General features: G+C 42.4%; 1 protein-coding gene across 4 annotated transcripts in view; it reads left to right on the top strand.

Annotated features, from left to right (window-relative positions):
* Positions 1-1125: 1125 nt before the first annotated feature.
* Positions 1126-20518, top strand: part of PIK3R1 (phosphoinositide-3-kinase regulatory subunit 1) — an 87695-nt gene continuing 68302 nt past the window's right edge. The window contains exons 1-2 of one of the 4 annotated variants that reach the window (XM_063623174.1): positions 1126-1283; positions 12956-13675. In XM_063623174.1, coding sequence (XP_063479244.1) covers positions 13342-13675 — 334 coding nt within the window. In that variant the 5' untranslated portion in view covers positions 1126-1283; positions 12956-13341. Of the gene's footprint in view, positions 1284-2137; positions 2367-2420; positions 3312-12955; positions 13676-20518 lie in introns of those variants that run through there. The other 3 variants (XM_055251453.2, XM_063623175.1, XM_055251454.2) reach the window with 3 other exon arrangements.

Raw genomic sequence — 20518 nt, 5'->3', positions numbered from 1 at the left:
TTCAGTGAGGACAATTTAAATTTCCAACAAATTCTCAGGAGATGCAGATGTTTCTAGTCCAAGGAACCAGAGGTTCTAGACAGAAGGAAGGGACGTGGTGCAATGGGCCTCTTGGCCTTGTTACATGACTTCTTACCTTATAGTTGTATTTGGGGATTCTAGACTAGATTTTATTAAATAAAAAGATTATTTTTTAAAAAGCTTGAATACTGCTGTTTTGTTGCCTTTGCTTTTGTTTCATAGAAATCAATTGAAGGTGAAAATAAATAAAAATGCTAATACTAGTGATATGGGGAGATATCAGTTTAAAACAAATGAAATACTGAATTTATTCAGTATGTGAAAAGAGAGCCTTATTTTCTTCCCTTGGGACACTCTTTAGACTATGATGAAAAAACGTAAAGGAAATACAACGTACGCTGGAAATAAATTACTAAAGACTGTGTCTAAATGAGGAGGTGCATTTGGGAATTTTATTGTTTTAAGGTTTGCGGGTGAACAGAATCCCACTGTAATAGTGCATAAGACTCTTTCCAGCTATCTCCAGAAGAAGGAGATAACTGGCAAGGTTTTCACTGTTAGAGTTGGTTCAGAGCGGAACCTAAACGAAATACTGGGAAGGTCACAGCAGTTTCATCTCAGCTTATTGGATTGGATCAAAGTAATTCTACTGCAAGGCAAGGTACATCATTGCATTTACAGACAGAGAATGCATGAAGTCCTTCGTTTCACACAGTAGGTGTGAAGAAGGTATCTTGGTAAATTTCATATTTGCTTTTAGATAAAGTGTATTGTTAAACATGATGTGGGTAGTTGCCTGTTTTTGTGTCGCCTCTTCAAGAAACATTTTGGAATAATAGAAACACGAGTGTCTGAATAGCCTAAAGTGGAGCTTACTTTTCTGTTAGGTGAGTCACCTTTAAAAATGATATTTTTTAAGGATAAGCGATGAATTTTAGGACGTTCTTCCCTCTACTTCCAACGCCCAGAAGAATAAACCACCAAATTTAACGTTTTACAGAGGCCAAGGGCTTAGGTTTTGTGTTTGTTTTTAAAAGAAGAGTTTTCTTGCAAAACTGGGAGGGAACTATAAAAGGGCTTTAGGCAAACAGGGTGGGCGGGTGCAGAGCTTTAAGCTGCAGAAAGGAGAATCTGGAAAGAGCTTTTAGGAAGCAGAGTCTCACATGTTTTAATATGAAAGAGTGGCACACGGGGTGCTGGCATTCCATCTTACCATCAGTGGAAGGTTTGAACCAACATCAAATTTTTCTGGAGCAACTTAGGTAATTATTGAAGAATCTGCATTTCAAAACTAACACCTTTAAGGGGCAATGTAATTCACCTGAGCTTCCCCCCTCCCCCCCGACAACCCCGCCCCCGCGAACGCCGAGGGGCCGGTGGTCTGCCTGAGTGACCTCCATTTGCTCTGTCATCTCAGGACTGGAAGGCATCAGCCAGCGTACGCCCTCAGAAAACTCTCTTCCCTTCTCGCGGGTCCGCCTGGCTCCCGGAGGCGGCGGTGCCAGGCTGCCGGAGTTAGCCAGCGGCAGGCTGCGGGCGCCCGTCCCTCCGGTTCACCCTTTCACCCCTCCTTCACCCCCGGAGCGCCAGGCGGTTGCCGCGGGTTTTCCGCCCACTCGGAAGGCCGTGCTGGCGAGACCAGGAATTGCATGGCCTCTCCGCTTTGGCGAGCTCTCGAATCCGAGTCCTCCCCACCCCAGCCACTCTGCTGGGGCGCTAGTGGCTCGAAAAAGCCTGGGGTTGGCTGCAAGACACTCGGATTAGAGACGCAGCCAGCCTCCAGGGAGGTCTGAACTTGTCTTCGACCTCCCCGAACCCCTCCGCCTCTGCGCTGGGAGACGCCCAGCAGCCGGGCGGGCCCGGGACGCGCAGAGCCAGAGCACTCCGCAGCGGAGGCAGCGCGCGGCACGGCCGCCCGGGGCATCCCCGCGGCTGGGGGCGGAAGGCGAGGGCGGTGGCAGGAAGGGTCCGCCAGGCCGGAGCTCGCTCCCCCACCGCCCGCCGCCGGCTCGGAGGCCGGAGCGGTGCGGGCGGAAAGGGGCGGAGCCGCGGGCTCTGATTGGTGTGGTCTCGGGGGCGGGGCGCGCGGGGCTGGGCCGGAGGCGGGGCCAGCGCCGGGCGCTGGAGTTGCGGGCTCACGGAGAGGAGTCGCGAGCAGCTGGAGCGGAGTTAGAGGAAGCAGCGGCAGCGGCGAGGGCGGCTGACTAGCTGTCGGAGACGGCAAGCACGGATCGGGCACGGGCGGCGGGTCGCAGCCGGGCTGGAGGCGCGTCGGAACCGAGCGGGCAGGAGGCCACCGCTGCAGCGCGGGCCCCGCAGAGGAAGGAAGCCGGCGGGCGGGGGAGGTAGGCAGCAGCGGCCCCGGGTGTGTGTGCTCGGGCGGGGGAGGCGGTGCATGTGTGCAGGGCTGCCGCGGCTCTCTTCCTGTCACTGGCAGCCGCTTCTCCTTCTGCAGAGCCCCGCCGGGGGGACGCGGGCTGGCCACCTCCGGCATCTCCTGGCCGTCGGGCAGCTCTCCCCCCGCGCGCGGCCGGCGTCCTGCGAGATCCCGGCCATCCTGACTCCCGTTTCCCCCATCCTCCTGCGAGCTGGTCCTGCACGCCGCCGGTGGCATTTGCCCCCGGAGTTGCCGACGAGCTCCGGCTTCCTCCCATCCTCCGTCACCGCACACTTCCGAGGGTCCCCGCTGTCGCCTTGCTGCAGTTTTCCGGGGCCCCTCACCGGAGGAGAGCGTCCTGGCCGCTGCCTTCGTGTTGCGGGAAGGAGCGCTCCCTTCCCCCGTGGCCCTCCAGCTGCAGCCAGGGTCGCTGCCCGGGCCCTTCCCGGGGCGGGCGAGGCGGCGGTGGTCCCCGGAGCTCGTCCCCTAACCCCCGCCTTCCGAAGTTTGCCGCCCTCCTCTTCCGGGGTGGGGGAAGTGCGCCTCGGGGCGGTTGGTCGCTGGGGCCCTAACTCGGCGCCTAGTGCCAGCCAAGCTTGGGCAGGTTGTTGGAGGCATGTTTAGTGGGGTCTTGGAACCGCCCGGAAATCCAGCTTTTTGAAACGTGGGGCGAGACGAGAGGGACCTGCCCAGCAATATGGAGCCGGCTGAGGAGAGCCAGGGAGCGTGCAACCCGGAGCTAAAATATCGTGGGCAATTCTCTGGAAACCACAGCTCTAACACTAGTGAGCTCTAACCTAAGCTCAGAAACTGCCCCTCATATCACAGGACAAAGAGAACAGAAAACCTCTGGCCAGGGACTCCTGTACAGAAATACACTTTGGTAACCAGAATTGGAGCCTGAAATGCAAGGGTATATGCAGAATGGCTGTTACATGTTGAATGCAGAATGTGTGTCAACTGGGTTTGGGGGAATTCGTCTGTTTACTGGGGCGCTATTAATATCGGAAAGGTCTCACTTCCACCGTTAATCCCTTGAGCTGCAGCGCTGTTGGTGTCCGAGTGTGAGTCTGCTCTTTATTTGGGGGCTTCATGATTTTAGGTTTTTTTTTTTTTTTTTTTTTTCCTGTTCTTTTCCTCTTTGTCAGCCAGTGCGAAGTACCAATGGATAAAGCAGTTCCGGGTTTTGAATGCAACATAAGATTGTCATTTTGGTGTGATGAGGCTCAAGTTTTAGTAATCAGGAGGGATATTCACAGAACTTATTGGTCAAGGCTTGATGTGGAGTTATATTTTAATGCTTCATTAGTTCTGTTACGTTTTGGCAACCTTAAAGATGGTTAGATATTAGCTAGGAAGGGTTGGAGTGGGCAGACAGGTTCATTTCTTAAGCAGGCTATTAGAGTATTAGATCGTCACAGTTTGCATTACTAGGAATTTGGTGACTTCTGCACAGAAGGCCACAAGTATCTTTTAACACTGAAAAAGGAAGAAAAAGCAACTCACTAGCTATATAACTTTTTGACACATTACACTGTTCTTGAAAAACCGTTGAGAAGAAAGCAGATAATAGTTTTCTTAGGTGCAAAAGTTGATTAAACTTTGGGAAGCAAGTGTTTTTGACCAGTATAAAGCAAATAAGAGTAATGTGTGGGGCGTGTGTGGGGGTGTGTGTGTGTGTGTGCATGCGCTCGCGCGCCTGCGGCTAAAGTTTGGGAAGAAATGTTGGTTCAGAGTTAAGGTTTAAGTTGGAAAGACCAGTGGAGGAGGCTCCCTGCCTTGCAGAACTGCTGGGAATTGTCACTGCTTGCCCCTTCAGCTTTTATATGCAGGTAGGTACTAGATAGTCATATTACTTTTTCCAGAGAAGTGTATAGATTTTTATGATTGGGAGAAAGTTTAATGTATCTGATACTGGCTTGCAAAGTGTAATGTGCATTTACTTTTAACTTTCATCTTGACTTGGGACCTGTGCTTAGTTGCATAACAGAACTCTGCAGTGTACACACTGCTATTTGATGTTTTATCCGCTTTTTAAAAATGATGATATCAGTGAGTCTCTTCATATCCATGATGCTGTGTAGTCAGTGTAAAAAGCATTTTGTTTCCCATTTATTAAATGTTTTTTCTTTAGCGATTTCTTGAGTTTAAATATACTAAGCGCAGGAAATCCTCACAGAATAAAGTTGGTTTTGGGAAACAGAAGTGAAACAGTAAGTTATAGGAATACATATTTTGATTATAGACAGTGATGATGGTGGTATGCGTTTATCTTCTGGTAATGTCAGTTTCACCTAAAGTGATTTTTGAAGGACTTTGAATTGTAAATGCAAACCTACTCAAACTAACCCAACTTTTGTACTGTTAAAAGTGTTGGCCATTTCTTTACATTTTTCCATGAATGTCATGTAATTTTTAGGTTGATACGTTGATTGAAATTTCCTTTTTTTTTCTTAGGTCGTTCAGGGGAGTATTGTAAAAAGGCATCCACTCTGAAAGATTGTTCACATGATCATTAAAATAGGAACAATTCTAGTTCAGCTTTTATTGTGTTTGCATTTTGTGATTTGCAAAATACATGTTTTATTGAATAAAGAGATAGTGAATGAGCAGGCTGAAAAATAATTGATTTTTATGCTCAAGTAGAATGTAGCCAGTTGAGATAATGTTTGTGTTGGGTTTTAGAATTCTGTCACGTCAAGGCATACACAATGCAGAAGATATTGTATGTTTCATATGAGCTCCTCCAACTCTCCCTCTTGCAGGGCACAGGGTTTGCAGGTGAAGGCAAGAGAATGAAGCATTTTAATGAAGCCCTGGAAGACTAGAAAGTTAGTTCTCAGTGGAAGGAATTATCAAGTTAGTTTTTACTTTAGAAAGCAGAATATAAATTATATCACAGCTTTTTATCAAAAACCTAGATTGTAATTAACTTTCAAAGTATTCATATCATTTACTGCATTTTCCCGTGCCTCCTTTACATACACCCTAATGCCCTAATGTGATTACTTGCCATGATTCTGCCAATACTTGTATGGAGTTACTTGCTTAAAAGAGTGGCAATTAACGACCATTTCATGTACATTAAGCCACATGAGCTGAAAAAATAGACTATATAGTTACTTATAAACTTGTCTGTTTGGCCTTTATTTATCCCCTAGGTGTTAGGTGTTTATTTATTTGAAAGGCTAGAGTGCTTGTAGTATAGCATTACCGGAAAAAATGTCTACTGTAGAAACATCTTTGTAGATTTTATTCTGCTAGCATTGTTTTCCTTAAAGTAAATCAAATACATATCCACAGGCATCTGTAGTCAAAATAGTTGTCAGGTTAATGATCATCCAAGAGAGTATTGAAGCCACAGGAGTCTGGCCAAAGTGTGAGGAGACTCCACCAGTGGGTGTAGTGAGTTAATAAAGCCAAGGCATCTGGACCAGCCATTCCTTGCCTGTTGTCTTCCTCCCTGGATGTCCCAGTGTCCCAGCCTGGGGTTGTGCCCCAGGATCAAGGGCTGTACCATGAGGACATAGCTACTCATCTCTAAATTCTGGGGATGCACACACACATGTACACATCCCTTGGCCTCTCCCAGGCCTCCTTTGTCCTGACGTCTGTAGAGCCATCCTCTGCCTCAGGTAAGGAGAGAACTACATGGGCAAAGTCCACACTCAGGCTTTATCTATTTACTCCAAAAGGGGTTTAAGACAGCGGAAGTTTTATTTTAGCTAGATTCAGGATTCACTTAGAACTGTTTGCAGAGTTAAGAGGCAATGCAGAAGAAAATTCCTCACAAATGTTTGTTCCTCTGTTCAATCTGAATTGTATAAATGGCAGTAGGTGACGTTCAATACTAATAGAAATAATAGTAATATAATAGTTGCAATTTACTAGCTATGTAACTTGAGGCAAAATACTTAACTTTTATCTGCTTGTTTTCTCATCTGTAAAATAGGGATAATTGTTGTACTTACAGTGGTTGTAATGGTTAAATGAGTTGATATATGTACAACTCTGAGAACTATGTGCCTGGCACATAGTGAGTACTATGTTGGCATTAATTATCCTAAGCTCCTATTATCAAGTATGGAGCTAAGTGCTTTATATATGTCATTTTGTTAATCCTAATAATGACTCTGTGGGGTGTAGATTTGCTTATATCTGTCTCACAGATGATAAAACTGTGCCACAGAGAGGTTTAAGTAACTTTCCTGAGGTTACATATTTAGGCACAATCTGATTGGGGCAGCTGCTTGAATCTGAAGCTCGGTGTTCATACTAACCTTGCCAAGAAGTTTACAGAATAGCATCTTTTTTTCAAAAGAAGACAGACTTGAAATCATCCCCTTCAGTCCTCTCATTCGTGCCCCCTCAGGTCCTCTTCATTGTGATGATGCAGAGAACTGGAATGGTCAGCCTCATGGCCTTTTCTGGGTGATAGGATCTGTCCCTCAGGTCCCAGAAGCTACATCACCCTTTCTCCCAGCCTCCGCGTAATGGCTACTGCGTGCCTAAGCGTTGCCGTCACCTGGGCCAGGGTCATTCCTCTGTGTCTCCTGCAGTACCTTCCCCTCATGTTGGCTGCTTTCTGAAGAGCCCTGTCTCCTTGTTGTGTTACCTGGGCTTGTGCTACCTGTTCTCTTCTCCTTCGCCCCACAGACAACACCAAAAGGGCTTGTAGGTGAGAATTACAGCCTATACAGCCTATTTGCCCACACCACACACCCAGTCCTGAGCATGGCAGTGTGCAGCACATTCTATTTAGTTGGTTGGTTTAAAAATGAATTTGATGTCTATTATTTGGGGTTAATCTGAGCCCATTATTTTCATTTTATTTTAATTGATATAAAATCCACATACCATAAAATTCACCCTAAATTCATCACTTCAAATTGAAGGCAATGTATTATGTTTACTAGGTGCTATGGGTTGAATGTGTCCCCCAGAGTTTACATGTCGGAAATGTAATCCCTAATGCAACTGTGTTGGGAGGTGGGGCCTAATAGGAGGCTGTGCTCTCTTGAATGGATTAATGTCATTATGGCAAGAGTAGATTAGTTATCTTGGGAATGGGCTTGTTATGAACTCGAGTTTGGCCCCATCTTGCTGTCTTGCCCTTGCAAGAGGACATAGGCTGAAGGCCTTCACCAGATGCCAGTGCTGTGCTCTTGGACTTTCCAGCCTCCAGAACCAAATATACTTCTGTTGTTTATAAATTACCCAGTCTCAGGAATTCCATTATAACAACACAAAATGGACTAAGACACTAGGATATTTTAATTTTGTTCATCTTGATTTTCATGATTTCTGGGACACCATGATTTGGAAAGTAAACCATTTTTAAATAATGATTTTTTTTAAAGACTATATTAATTTAGGTGAGGAGCTTGACCTAGACTCTGAGCTAGCACACTGAAGTTAAAAAGATGGAATGTAGAGAGATATGGGCTGTGGGCCCAGGAACCCTTCCATACCCTCCTGCCTTGGTTGAAGACCCTTTTCGTGCTGCCATCCAATGCCAAACTGCTAATTTCATTGGGAGATAGAATCACATGACTTGGATATATTCTTGATTAATTTAATGTGATTTAAAAATATCCTGTATTCTGGACTCTCCATCAAGTTTTCCAAATTCTTGTCATTTCTAAATGGGGAATGGAGTAACTCAACGAAGTCAGAGAGGGCTTTTTTGTTTGGCTCTTCACCAAAATGCCTATAGGTTAGAGGGTTACACAGAAAATCTACTTTACAGCAGTTGTACATTAAGTAGCTGTGGATTGCTATTTGTCAAACATCAGAAACAATTTTATTTTGGGGAATAGAAAGAGAATTGCTCTGTATCTTAGCAAGGACAGAAAATGTGCTTCTGATTAATGGGATTGCAGGCAGTCATTAGAAGGATTGAAAGACTGGAGAGAAATTCCTTAAACAAAATTTTGAACTGTTGCATGTGATGTTATATAAGAGTAAGTTAGTTTACTTGTTCGTAGGATTCCTTTATACCCTTTGTTACAATAACTTATGCATGCACTAGCTTGGAGCCTATATCACAAAACTGCCTTGGTTATTTGAAAATATTACATTGTAGATAATGTTATCTACATATAAAAAGCCTTTGCTATGTGAATAATCATGTCAGAACTGGGTGAAAATAGTTTAGTAGGCAGATATATGTAGCGAAAGAGAATGGAGGCATGATAGAGTGAATCTGAGGAAAAATCCTGTTGATTTGGATAGTTTAGGCTCCCGGTCGATCTCGGTAGGGGGGGTGGTTACACAGCTATTGCCAAATACCTTAGGCTGCTGGGTCTTCCGCAGTACTGTGAGGAATTTGAGGATGAGAGAAAAGAGAACTTCCCAGTCTTCTAGATGTGACAGTCATTGTGGCAGTGCCATATCCCCCCAAGGAGGAGCTGAGTTATTGGAAATTGTTCAGTGGAGGGGCCAGGGATAGTGGCAGGAGGCAGAGGTGCTAAGAAGGATACAGGTGGCAGAAGCTAAGCTCATAGAGCAGAAATAGGCAGGATTCCAGAAGTGGGCAGCTTTCCAGAAGTGGTGTGCCCAGTATTCTTTTATTCACTAGTTTATGGACTTCTTTGGCAGGGACACATTTTAATGAAGTCTCTTTGGAACAAAATTTGCATGGCTGAGATGCTGGGTTTTGGAGTTGATGGAACTGCCGAGTTAAAATAGCTTTTTTGTGTGTGCAGGTAGTGTGAAAGAGCCACAGACACTATCAGTAAAGCCGCTGTCTGAGAGAGTTAAAGAGGCAGACAGACAGTTAAGGTTAATTGGAGTGATCAGCTTGTGCAGGCCAGGAACCTGTATCATCGACACCAAAGCAAGTTGAGTTCAGGCAGTAGATGCTAGAGGTGTTAAAAATGGGACTTATGGAGCCAGACTGCCTGGATCTGAATTCTAGTTCCTCTTCGCAATTGCTGAGTATTATCGTGACAGAGATACTCTGTTGTATGTTAAGTGAGACTGCTGATAGTACCTGTTTTTATATAGTTATATCTACACACACACACACACATATACATATATGACTATATATATGGCTATATATAGTCAGCATCATCATATCATCTAATACTAATTGGGAGCTATATGTGTACAAACTCAATCATCATCATCATCATCATCATCCAGTACTTAACTGGAGTTTTATGTGTATTAACCCATTCAGTCCTCAAGAATGACAGACATCAAAATGGACATGGCAGGCCGGGCGCGGTGGCTCACGCCTGTGATCCCAGCACTTTGGGAGGCCGAGGCGGGCGGATCACGAGGTCAGGAGATCGAGACCATCCTGGCTAACACGGTGAAACCCCGTCTCTACTAAAAATACAAAAAATTAGCCGGGCGTGGTGGCGGGCGCCTGTAGTCCCAGCTACTTGGGAGGCTGAGGCAGGAGAATGGCGTCAACCCAGGAGGCGGAGCTTGCAGTGAGCCAAGATAGCGCCACTGCACTCCGGCCTGGGCAAAAGAGCGAGACTCCTTCTCAAATATAAAAAAAAAAAAAAAAAAAAAAAAATGGACATGGCAGTCCGGAGAAAGTGCACAATGTGCAAAAGAGTAGGGGTGGCTGCCTTCTCTGTCTAGCTAAGGGCTCTCTACATCTTATCACCATGCGGTCCAGTCCCCACCCCAATGACTTGACTGCTTTCCTTTTTTTTTTTTACAACATTGCCCTCAGACCACTTAATTGACACTGACCAATGGCTGGCCTTGAATTAACATCTGCATCAACGGATGGATGCCTTGTTTGTATCCATCTTCCTGGCCTTGCTTCGGAGTCTCAGAAGACAGAAATGGTGTGTTCTATTTACCATCCTAGAGTCATAGAAGATTTGTGGTTCTTTTTATCAGATGAGGACCCAGAGTTCTGCACAGGGTTCTTCTTACCCACAAAGTAAGGTTCTTCTTACAGGTAGCAAGGGAGACAGAATTTGTAGAGACCTTTAGTTCTCTGTTACTTCAGACAAGGATTGCCTCTCTGGTGTCTAGCCTCTAAAAGTCATCATGTTCCTTAGGTTTCTATTTCCCTTTGCACAAATTTAGCCTCAGGCAGACTCAAGCACAGCCTTTAGGTTTGTAAAACCTTGACAAGTCCTGGAGCCTTTTCTTAATACGGAGCCCCCTGGCAAGGAACAGCTTCAGAGGTAAGCTGTGAGCAGGGGCTTGCTTGATGGTTCCTGGAGGATTGAAGACGGGAAAGAGTTTGTTCATTATACTTCCCATTCTATTAAGAATCCCACCAAACTGGCCCACTGGGTGGCTGGAATAGAGGAAGTGTTAGGAAGCAGCTGGCATAAAGATCTACCCAGCCTACTGGTTGAGGATTTTTTCTTCCCCCTAAAAGACATACATTGCCAGGAAAAGCTAACAAAAATTTCAAGGCAGATTTGGAGGAATTAAATTATTCTTAGGCATATTGCCTGGTTTCTAAGCATTTAGGGATATGTAGATGTTCGTGTTCTTTAGAGGTTTCTGTCTCTTTTGTACAGAGTACATTAGTACTAAAAATGAGATTTGCTAATTCTGCATTTTCATGTGAATTTATGCTGTGAATATTCAATTTGATTCTGGATCTTTCAAAAGGAAAGTCTTTCTTTAAACAAATAATATAGCCTATTTTTCTGATATGCTCTATTGGTTGCTTTGATTTTTTTTCTCCGACAACTGAAATGCAAAGTAGAGTACTATCCCCAATTAATATTCTTGCTCCACAAAGACTTCCAGTGTTTGTTTTTGCTTCTTTTAATATGTAACTCTCCTAAGTGTGTTATTGTATTACAGCTAAGAGGCTTTAACCGTGTAAAGTTGAATACTTTACACTTCTGAATGCCAACATAACAATTAATCTATGATTAGATTTTGCTTCTTAAGATGCCTCCACTGACGAGTGCCTGTAATATTAAACTTCTAAAGTGTTCCACTCTTTAAAATTTATAAAAGCTCTCTTTGATATAGCCCACTGAAATTGTGTGGCTATTGTTTTTATTGCTTTATTGTGCAGCCAGCTTAACTGAAACCTTTGGGTGGCTTTTACTCTTTATAATAAAGATAACATTGAGAAATGCCTGGAGTACAAAGTGTATATGTGTACATGCCGTTCTCAGCCATCTACTCTGACTTAGTAACTCTCTAATACCCTTGCCTCCACTATGTTTAAGAACAAAAAAAGAAAAACATTTCCATTTCCCATTTCCTCCATCAAGCTCTCTTTATAGAGTGGTCTGCAGCAACCATTGCTACTTCCTCTCTGATATTTTTTAACTCCTTAAGATGTTGTTACTGTCCTCACTGCTGGACTGGCATCTGCGTGATGATTCCATCATAGGCGAAGCCCCAAATTATTTAGCCTTGACTCAGTCTCTCCTGTCTGGATGCCTTTGTAGGATTTAGTCTTAGGGATCACATTTTCCTACTTTAACTCTTCTTCCTTGTTTTTGGGACGTTGTCTCTAAACCTTGACTTTCCCTCCTCACATACGTTGAACTTCACTATTTGGCCCTTGGATCATTTTTTTTTTTTTTTTAACTCTTCATTTGTCCTTGTGAGCTCTTCCATTCCATTGAATTCAGCCTTGCCTAATTGTGGCTGATTGCCAAATCCCTAGCATGTTTCTTCTTCTGAATCACAGCCCAGGGTTTCATCAGCCACTGACACACTTGCACAAGGGTGCCCAGAATCACCGTCAGCCCATCAGGTCACCTGGCTTCTCTTTGCCTGATAGTGCTACAAACTCTCGTTAATGCAGGATCAGGCGCCCTTTGCTCCTCTTGTTCTCGCCGCACATTTAAGCATTTGCCACATCCCACATGTTCTTTCTCTGCAGTGTTTATTTCACTCCTCCCCTTTCCACACCTGCTGCTGCCACCCTGGTTTGTGTCCTCACTACCTCTTGGCCAGACCTCTGCAACGCACTTTTCTCACACATTGTGGTTAGATTGATATTCCTCAAGTGCAGCTGTGATCCTATTGCTCACTTTTCACCAAGCCCTTTCAGTGTTCCAGATTGGGGGCTGAATTGCTCACAAACTCAGCATGGGCATGCGTGATGTCCTACAGCCCCTGCCTAAATCTCTAACCCCAATCCCACTGCTCCCTCTTTGGCTTCAGACGGATTGGACTGCCTGTTCTGGCTCTTCTCAGAATATGACATTTTCTTAGTCACTTCTGTAACTAGCATCCCACCACACATTCCATTCTGTCTTCAGATTCCTGCAGTTAGTGTACTTTCCCCCTCGTTTGAACCCTGTAGTGTTTAGTTTCTGCCTCTCTTATGACATGTACTAGTGTTGTGGCTGTTTGTGTACCAGTCTTATCGCTGAGACATTGCCTCATGCTGACACTCCTCCCCTCTGCCCCCGCCCAGTGTTCTTAGAAGGCAGGGACTGCCTTACTAATCTCTGTTGTGTCAAGCAATAGCACACTGGCCTGTGTCTGTCTGCCAAATCGATTAAGTACTTGTTGAATGGAAGTAGAAATTCCAATTAACACAGATGGCAAAGTGTGCTGTTCATTCTTAAGTCTCGTTTTTTTCATTCCTAGGTGAAGCTCGTGTGTGGAGTGCCACGGTACAATCAGACGACAGATGGACAGTGTGACAAAAGTGTCAGAAAGGATTGGGCCTCGCTGTGAGAGTCAGCCTGGATTCAAAGTGTTGACAAGTTGCTGAAAAGGAAGCCAGTGAGAGGACTGTGGCACGCAGAGGAAGTGGAGCCCTGTCTTTGGTCACACCATTGATGGAGGACAGATGGACAGCCGTATGGCCAGTCACCTCTCCTCTTAAACCTTTGGAGAGTGGTCCTTTGTCCTCTGCTGGACACATAATAGGAATTCTAACACACTCTCTGAATTCACTTTTCATAAAAACGTAAAATCAGACTGCTCTGTACAACCAGGCTCAACTGTTGCATGGTAGCAGATTTGCAAATATGAGTGCTGAGGGGTACCAGTATAGAGCGCTGTATGATTATAAAAAGGAAAGAGAAGAAGATATTGACTTGCACTTGGGTGACATATTGACTGTGAATAAAGGGTCCTTAGTAGCTCTTGGATTCAGTGATGGACAGGAAGCCAGGCCTGAAGAAATTGGCTGGTTAAATGGCTATAATGAAACCACAGGGGAAAGGGGGGACTTTCCGGGAACTTATGTAGAATATATTGGAAGGAAAAAAATCTCGCCTCCCACACCAAAGCCCCGGCCACCTCGGCCTCTTCCTGTTGCACCAGGTTCTTCGAAAACTGAAGCAGATGTTGAACAACAAGGTCAGTATTGATAAGTGGTTGCTTAATGACTCCCTTTTTCTTTTTAAGGAAAAGTCTTAAGTTTGGGTTGAGTTGTTATGTTCTGGGCAGAAGTTACCTTGGCAACTGCACCTGAATTGGTGTGTGGTGCGTAAAAGCTTGGTCAATCATTACACAACTAGAAATTTGTGTTTGTGGGGTTGGAAGTTGTTATAAAAATAGGGACACGGTATCTGAGAACCTGTTTAGTGAGTGTCTTTGAACACTATTATTATAGTTGTCATTGAATTAAACATCTACTATATTTCTTATTTTTGTAATCGTTATTATAGGTGGAGTATTCCTAGTCTGAAAATGTGAAATCTAAAATGCTGAAAAGTCCAAAATTTTTTGACACCCAAAGGAAATTGTCATTAGAGCATTTCAGAATTCAGATTTTCAGATTAAGAGTGGTCAAGGGGTATAATGCAAATATTCCAAAATCCAGAACAACATGAAATCTACAACACTTCTGGTTCCAAGCATTTCAGATAAGGAATACTCAACCTGTGTATATCTAATAATAATTTTGGGAAAGTGGAGGGTAAATCTAATATATTTAACATGATTTGTATGGAAAAATGTAGAGAGTAATAAAATGACTACAAAACTCGGCTGAGAAGAAACCATTGTTTTTATAACATGGTATCTACCTCTTGGTTTCCTCTCTAGGATCGCTGTGGCCAAAGCTGAAACCCAATCCTATAGTTAGTATAAAAGTAAAGGGATTTCACTTCCTTTGTGGGTAGTGTCATTTGTAGCATTAATGCCTATAGTCTGGTTCGCCTTCATGAGGGGGAAGAAAAATTCACTGAATACTTTTCTTAAATGGAAACCACCTTCATTCAAAAACCACTTATTGCTTATTGGAGATGGTCCATACTTGCGCTTCAGGCACAGCTGTGTCTTTAAGGTTTATCTTCTGTTCCGTTTCACACAGAGACAAGCCTTATGCTCAACTTTGCTGTTATCAGCTTTGTCAAATACCAGTTTCCTCACTAGTAAACCACACGCATTTTTCTTTTTTCTCTTGTGTAGTCTTCTTTCTTAGGGTCTAAGAAGGGAATGGGAAGGAATGGTTTAAGATGGGTGGGCCTAACTGCAGTAGTTATATATTGAGGAGACCTGACTGGCATCACAGGATATTTCTGGAAGAGATTCTGATACCACTAGTAAGCTATTATACCTTCTTTAATGTTGCCTTATTCTAACACAAGTGAATAAGACAATGAGAACAGAGAAACAATGCAAGGGTAAGAGCTGCCTTTCAGTATTGAGTAATAATAGATTGGGAATATTGTGTTAAAGTCAAGGAATTTATTAATGATACCTGAAGGGAAGCCCTTTTCTTTCCCATACCCAGCCCGAAAGGGATACTTATTTCATAAATGTTATACTTTATAATGTTAAAATAATATCTTTTATAGTATTGTTCAAAAGCCAAAGTTAATTTTTCTTTGCAGATCAATCAAAAAACCATGACTCTCTGCACATACAGAAGTGATTTTGTCAACCATTGCAGCACTTAGCAGATTGAAGATACATACGTAATTGTTTTTCTCCACCAAGTTACATATTTTCACCTTTTATTTTTTTAAGTTAAAAATACTTTCTTCAGTAGCCTAATTCCAAAGGAAAAGAGATTTCAATTTTTCCGAGAATATAGAGCTTTACAGAATCATAAAAATATCTCAGTTGAATTAGAGAAGATTATTTAAAAGGTGGAATAAGGGCACCTTGTCAAGGTTAGTTACAAAACAATTTTATAAAAGCAGTTTCTAAACAAAATTTGCATTTGATAATTGCTATCAGGTGTAAGTTTCTTTGGCTCTGGTGTACAGAAAAGCAAGTCTTTCCTTATAGGAAGAGTCATTTTCTCTTTTTATATCCTAAACTATTTTATAATGCTTGCTTTCTCATGTAATGTGATGACAATTGAGATTTTTAGCAGCTTTTTCATTTTTCTTTAATACATGGAAAGATGGAGTGAAATGAAAATTTTTAGCAGAATTCAAGAGAGAGACCCATGATAATGTGCATAAAAGTATTAGAGCCTGAATATAAATGAGAAATTAGGAATAACTGAAAGGTTGAAAAGAGCGTGTGGGGGGGGTCATGTGGGGAGTATAATACTAAACATTCAATTTTCTAGAAATGTTGGTCTTGTATTCTCATTTAAATATTCCTATGAAGTGAGAATTCAATAGTTCCTATGAGTTGCATGTTGAATTGATATGGAAAGCAGTTACAAGGACAAATTTTATATGTTAGAACCTGTGAGACTGGTTTCTTTTGCCTCCGTTTGTATTTCTTTGAAAAGCTTTTGCAGTGACAAATTGTGTGAAGGCAAGAAATGATAGTTCTGTTCTCTTCTTACTGTAATTGAATTCTTTAGTTCTTTTCTTTTTTTTCCTTTTAACACCCTCCACCTCCACCTGACTTAGCCAGTTTTTCATGTTATGCTGTGTTTATTGCATTTAGAAGGTTATTCCTCACCAACCCCCCGCCCCAGGTCTAGGAACCACATGCAGTTTTGTTTTGTGGACTTGGCACCCTCGTTAATGGGCAGCAGGGTAGATAGAGGGTGAGAGGACAGCCTGCATGGTAATTGTGTGTCTGTGTCCTGCTGAGCCTTGCTACCCTCTCTGTTTTTTAAAAGGAAATTGTCATTAGACTCTGGCCAAAAGTACATTCTGTGAGAGATTCCTCCCTGTACGATAGAGTCTTACTTTTCCACTTTGCTTGTATGTTCTTGGAAATAAAGCTGTGACATTTAACTTTTTGAGAGAAAGAGTCAAAAACCCATTAGGAAATCTTATATACAGCACTGTACTTTCTTCCAATACATTTTGCATGCAGTTTTTTAGGAAGCCCTGGCATATAGATTGAATGAATTGTTTTAATTGGATAATCTTGGATGTTTTTGGACTTAAATACATTCAATAAGCATGGTCTGAGTCCTTATTTTGTGCTAGAAAGCAAAGATAAAAGATGAAATCAAGGCTCAAGAGCCATCATGCCCTGAGATGCTCTCTCATGCCTCTCTTCCACCTTTGGAGCTGTGCTTTTTCTCCTCTGCTAGGACAGCTCTTCCCCTAGACATCTGCCTGACTGACCCACTCTCACTTCTCTGCTCAAATCTTTCTTCTCATGGGGTCTGGCTCTACTCACGCTATTCTATGCTGGGACCTACCTCTCTGCTTTTGCAAATCATTGATTACTTAACTCATGATACTGTTTACTTATTACGTTTATTGTTCATTGACTGTTCCCTCTGTTAGATTTTTAAGCTCCATAAGGGGAGAGATGTTGGTGGTCCCCCATTATCCTAAGTACCTAGGACAGTGTGGTAGTTTCCCAACATGATGGTAAACATGTGCTGCTGCAGCTCATCATCCAGCTATTTCACTTTCTGCATTGCTTTTGAAATTGACCACGTGCTCTGAATGTCATGTGCAGTCATACAAAGCTTAATGGCCCATCTTGTTTTAGAAAATAACAGCTTATTTGTTATCCACATCCTCCACATCTGAGGCGTCCTGCCTTGGCCTTAACCATTGCCTGATATGTCTCGAGAACTCTTTATTTTCTTCCCAGGGCCTGGGACAGGTAGTTCTGCTGGTGGGAAAGTGCATTAAGCTGATAGTGCCTTCAGTCACTTAAGCCAAGTGAGTAGAGGGTCTGTCATGGTCAGCGAGTATCCTCAGGGCAAATTCTGTGCCCTTTCTCCTACCCTTTTATCTCCTTCCCTTTGCATGGGGGCTAAAATTGCCAATATGAGGATGACATTTTATTTTATTTTTCTACAAGCCAGTAGAGCCCTATGTTATGTTCTTTGGAGAGAACCTCTTCCATGTTTTGTTTGGATAAAGAGTGTGCTGGGTGTGCAAGGTGGGTGTTACATGCCCTTGGGTGAGGCAGCTATTGAAAGGCAATCTTATGGCTCTTTCTGCTTTAGCTTGCTTAGATCCTGGCATCCCATCCCGCTACACACAACCCCATTCAGCCAGGGTCCTCTATTTTCTCTTGTACACAACGAAATGAGTTGATTGAAAGTGGGCATATAGGGATAGGGGAATAAAAATATATTCCTCTGTCATGTATAAGCCATCCAGTGGGGCTATTTCTCAAGACAGTGGTTTTAACTCATACTTTGAGATCCTTTAATTAAAGTCATGCTAATGCAGAATATTTAGACGGGTGGACAGTCTGTGCCCATGTTAGTTTGTGTAGCGCATTGAAACCTGCTAACACAAGAGATTACTTACTGCATACCCACCTCTATCCTGACCTACACAACCCTCCCTGGCTCCTCCTGCAGACTCTGACAGTGGATTTCAGCTGGTTTCAAACCTAAGACATGAAGCATGCATTTGGCATGGCTTATGTTAAATTTTGATCAAAATCCCTTTTAAACAGAAAGAAAAAGGCTGCCATTGGTGTCAGTTTTCGTGGTTTCCCAAGGCATGTTATTGTTACATTTTTCACATTCAGCATTTGAGTGTCCCTTCATGGTTGTTGTTCCCTGTCCAGAAAGCAGGGCTGCAATAAATCACAAACATTGACTACACTGTACAGAGGTCACAGAAAATAGTGACCGGATCCCAAATTACACACCTCTGCTGAGCCCGTTGGTCATAACCTACGCTGTCTCCTTGAGGCAAATAGTGCTTGTGCAAGTAATTTGCTTTGCTTCACAAATTCCTGCCTTTATGAATTCTGTTTTCTTTTAGAATATACTTTCTCGTAATATTCTTCACCTTCCTTCCTACTTAAATAAGCCTTTGCTGTGAACTTCGAAGTTTGTCTTGTTAAGCCCGAGTGATGGGGAAAACCACCCAATTTATGGTGCTGACTGCTCATTCCGCATCTATCGACCACTCTGTTTTCTGCGAGAAAGTTGGGTCAGTTACAGGATCTTAGAAGATAAGGGCCTTTGAGCTCTGTCTCTAACTTCTGACCAACGAGATAAGTTCATCAAGACATTATGGAGATTTTACCCAGGCATGAAAATTTAAGTGTTTGCCCTCTGTGTTTCAGTAGGAAATGAAATATATTTCTACTGAAATATAATTGATTAAAGAGTGTGTCTGGAAAAAACAAACGTGCTAATTATTTTGAATAAAATCAGATTAGCCTAACCACTTAGGGTCACAGAATATGTCATTTGCATATTAAATTACTTACTGCAACACAGTTTACCCTCTCATGAGTATTTATATTCTCAATACATTCTTGATTTTTTAAAAACATTTTTTCTGTTAATTTTGTTTCCCTAAAAATGTATAAGAGAAAGGAAAGTAGCCCTAATTAACAATTTGTGTATCCGTGGTTTTTTGAAAATGAAATCGACAAAAAGAGACAGGATTCTCGCTTTTATTGCTTTTTAGCAGGAGGGTTCTGACCCTGAGCTGGCCTGGCCACTTTAGGAATTCACAGGCACGCTCTGAGGGGCCTGTGAGTAGGGAGGCTTTCTTACCCAGAGAGGAGAGGAAGGCATTTCTCCCTCCTTCCCCTAGTCTGTTATTTGAAGGGAATCACTTGAACTTCTCTCCTAGAGCTGCGGTGACAGTTAAGTCCAGGGTTGCAGAATAAGACAGTATTTGAGAAGAAGCTTTCTGCCAGGTGTCCATTTCTGCCTCTGTCGTTTAGAATCACAGGGTTATGGCAGGCAAGTTATATTTTCTTATTTAAGTGAAATGTTTGTTCAGATGCTTTTGTTAAGAGTTGTGTTCTATACACTTCTTTCTGTGTTCTTTTTTTCAAAAACGGGAAAAGGGTCCAGTGTCCTTATATGTACACCCTAAGTAAAGCCTTCACACACCTCTGATTCAAATAGGAGTTATTTAACTAGAGGGAGCATATTTTGTTTTCTGGCAACTAAGTTAATGTTGATATTCTAATACAATTTTCTTTGTTATAAATATGGAACTCCCTACTTTTAACTTGTCAATAGATTCTTTGATAAATTTGATGTCAGTCTTCTCTGGTTTCTAGGTGAATGCATCTTTGTCTACAACAAGATACATTCTGATTAGTAAGAATTTCTTCTCTGAGTTAGAAAAAAAATTAGACATTCTGAAATTCAACAACAAATGCTGACTTACATCTGCTAAGTAGCACCCAAAAAGGGGAGAATTTTTTACCTATGGCAAATAAGAGTGCCAAATATGACATCATTTACATATCCATGTTTTGATTAGTAAAAACCAAACAGATGTTAGCAGTACAGCTGGTTCTTGCATATATGTGTATCTTTGTTGCTAACAGATTTCCATGGGGAAGGATGTAGCACTGGTCTGAAGACTCAGATAGGAGAAAATAACATGGTGTGATAGCTTGAAATGAGAAGCATAATTGCATGATGGATTATATCTGAATGTTTTGAGGTCTTGAGTTTACAGCATTCGATATCAAAGCAGTCCTTAGGCTTTCAGTAGAGGAGGACACATGGAGGGGGACAAAGCGAACTAGAAATGGGCTTTATTTCAATTACTTGGGTATAGTGTACCTAAAATGTCAAGTTGTTTAACAGAATATCAGACTACTTTATAAATGTGTTATTCCTTCTTACCAATTTATGTAATTTATTTTTACTATGAAAATTCCGTGCAGTATACAAACAGTACATGGAATTATTGTAGTAGAAACATTGTTAAAATATAACTTTGAATTAAAAACAAAACATGGTATACATTGTTATGTAATGGATAACACAGTGTATACATTGTTAAAATATATCCTTGCAATTAAAAACAAAACAAATCAGCTGCAAATCTTTGTTTAATTATGTATGCAGAACTTTCTCCCAATGGCTTTATACCA

This window comes from Symphalangus syndactylus, chromosome 18 (genome assembly GCF_028878055.3).
Source record: "Symphalangus syndactylus isolate Jambi chromosome 18, NHGRI_mSymSyn1-v2.1_pri, whole genome shotgun sequence".
Classification (NCBI taxonomy): domain Eukaryota; kingdom Metazoa; phylum Chordata; class Mammalia; order Primates; family Hylobatidae; genus Symphalangus; species Symphalangus syndactylus.
Note: the sequence above shows the minus strand (reverse complement) of the source record. Positions and strands in the feature narration are given on the sequence as shown.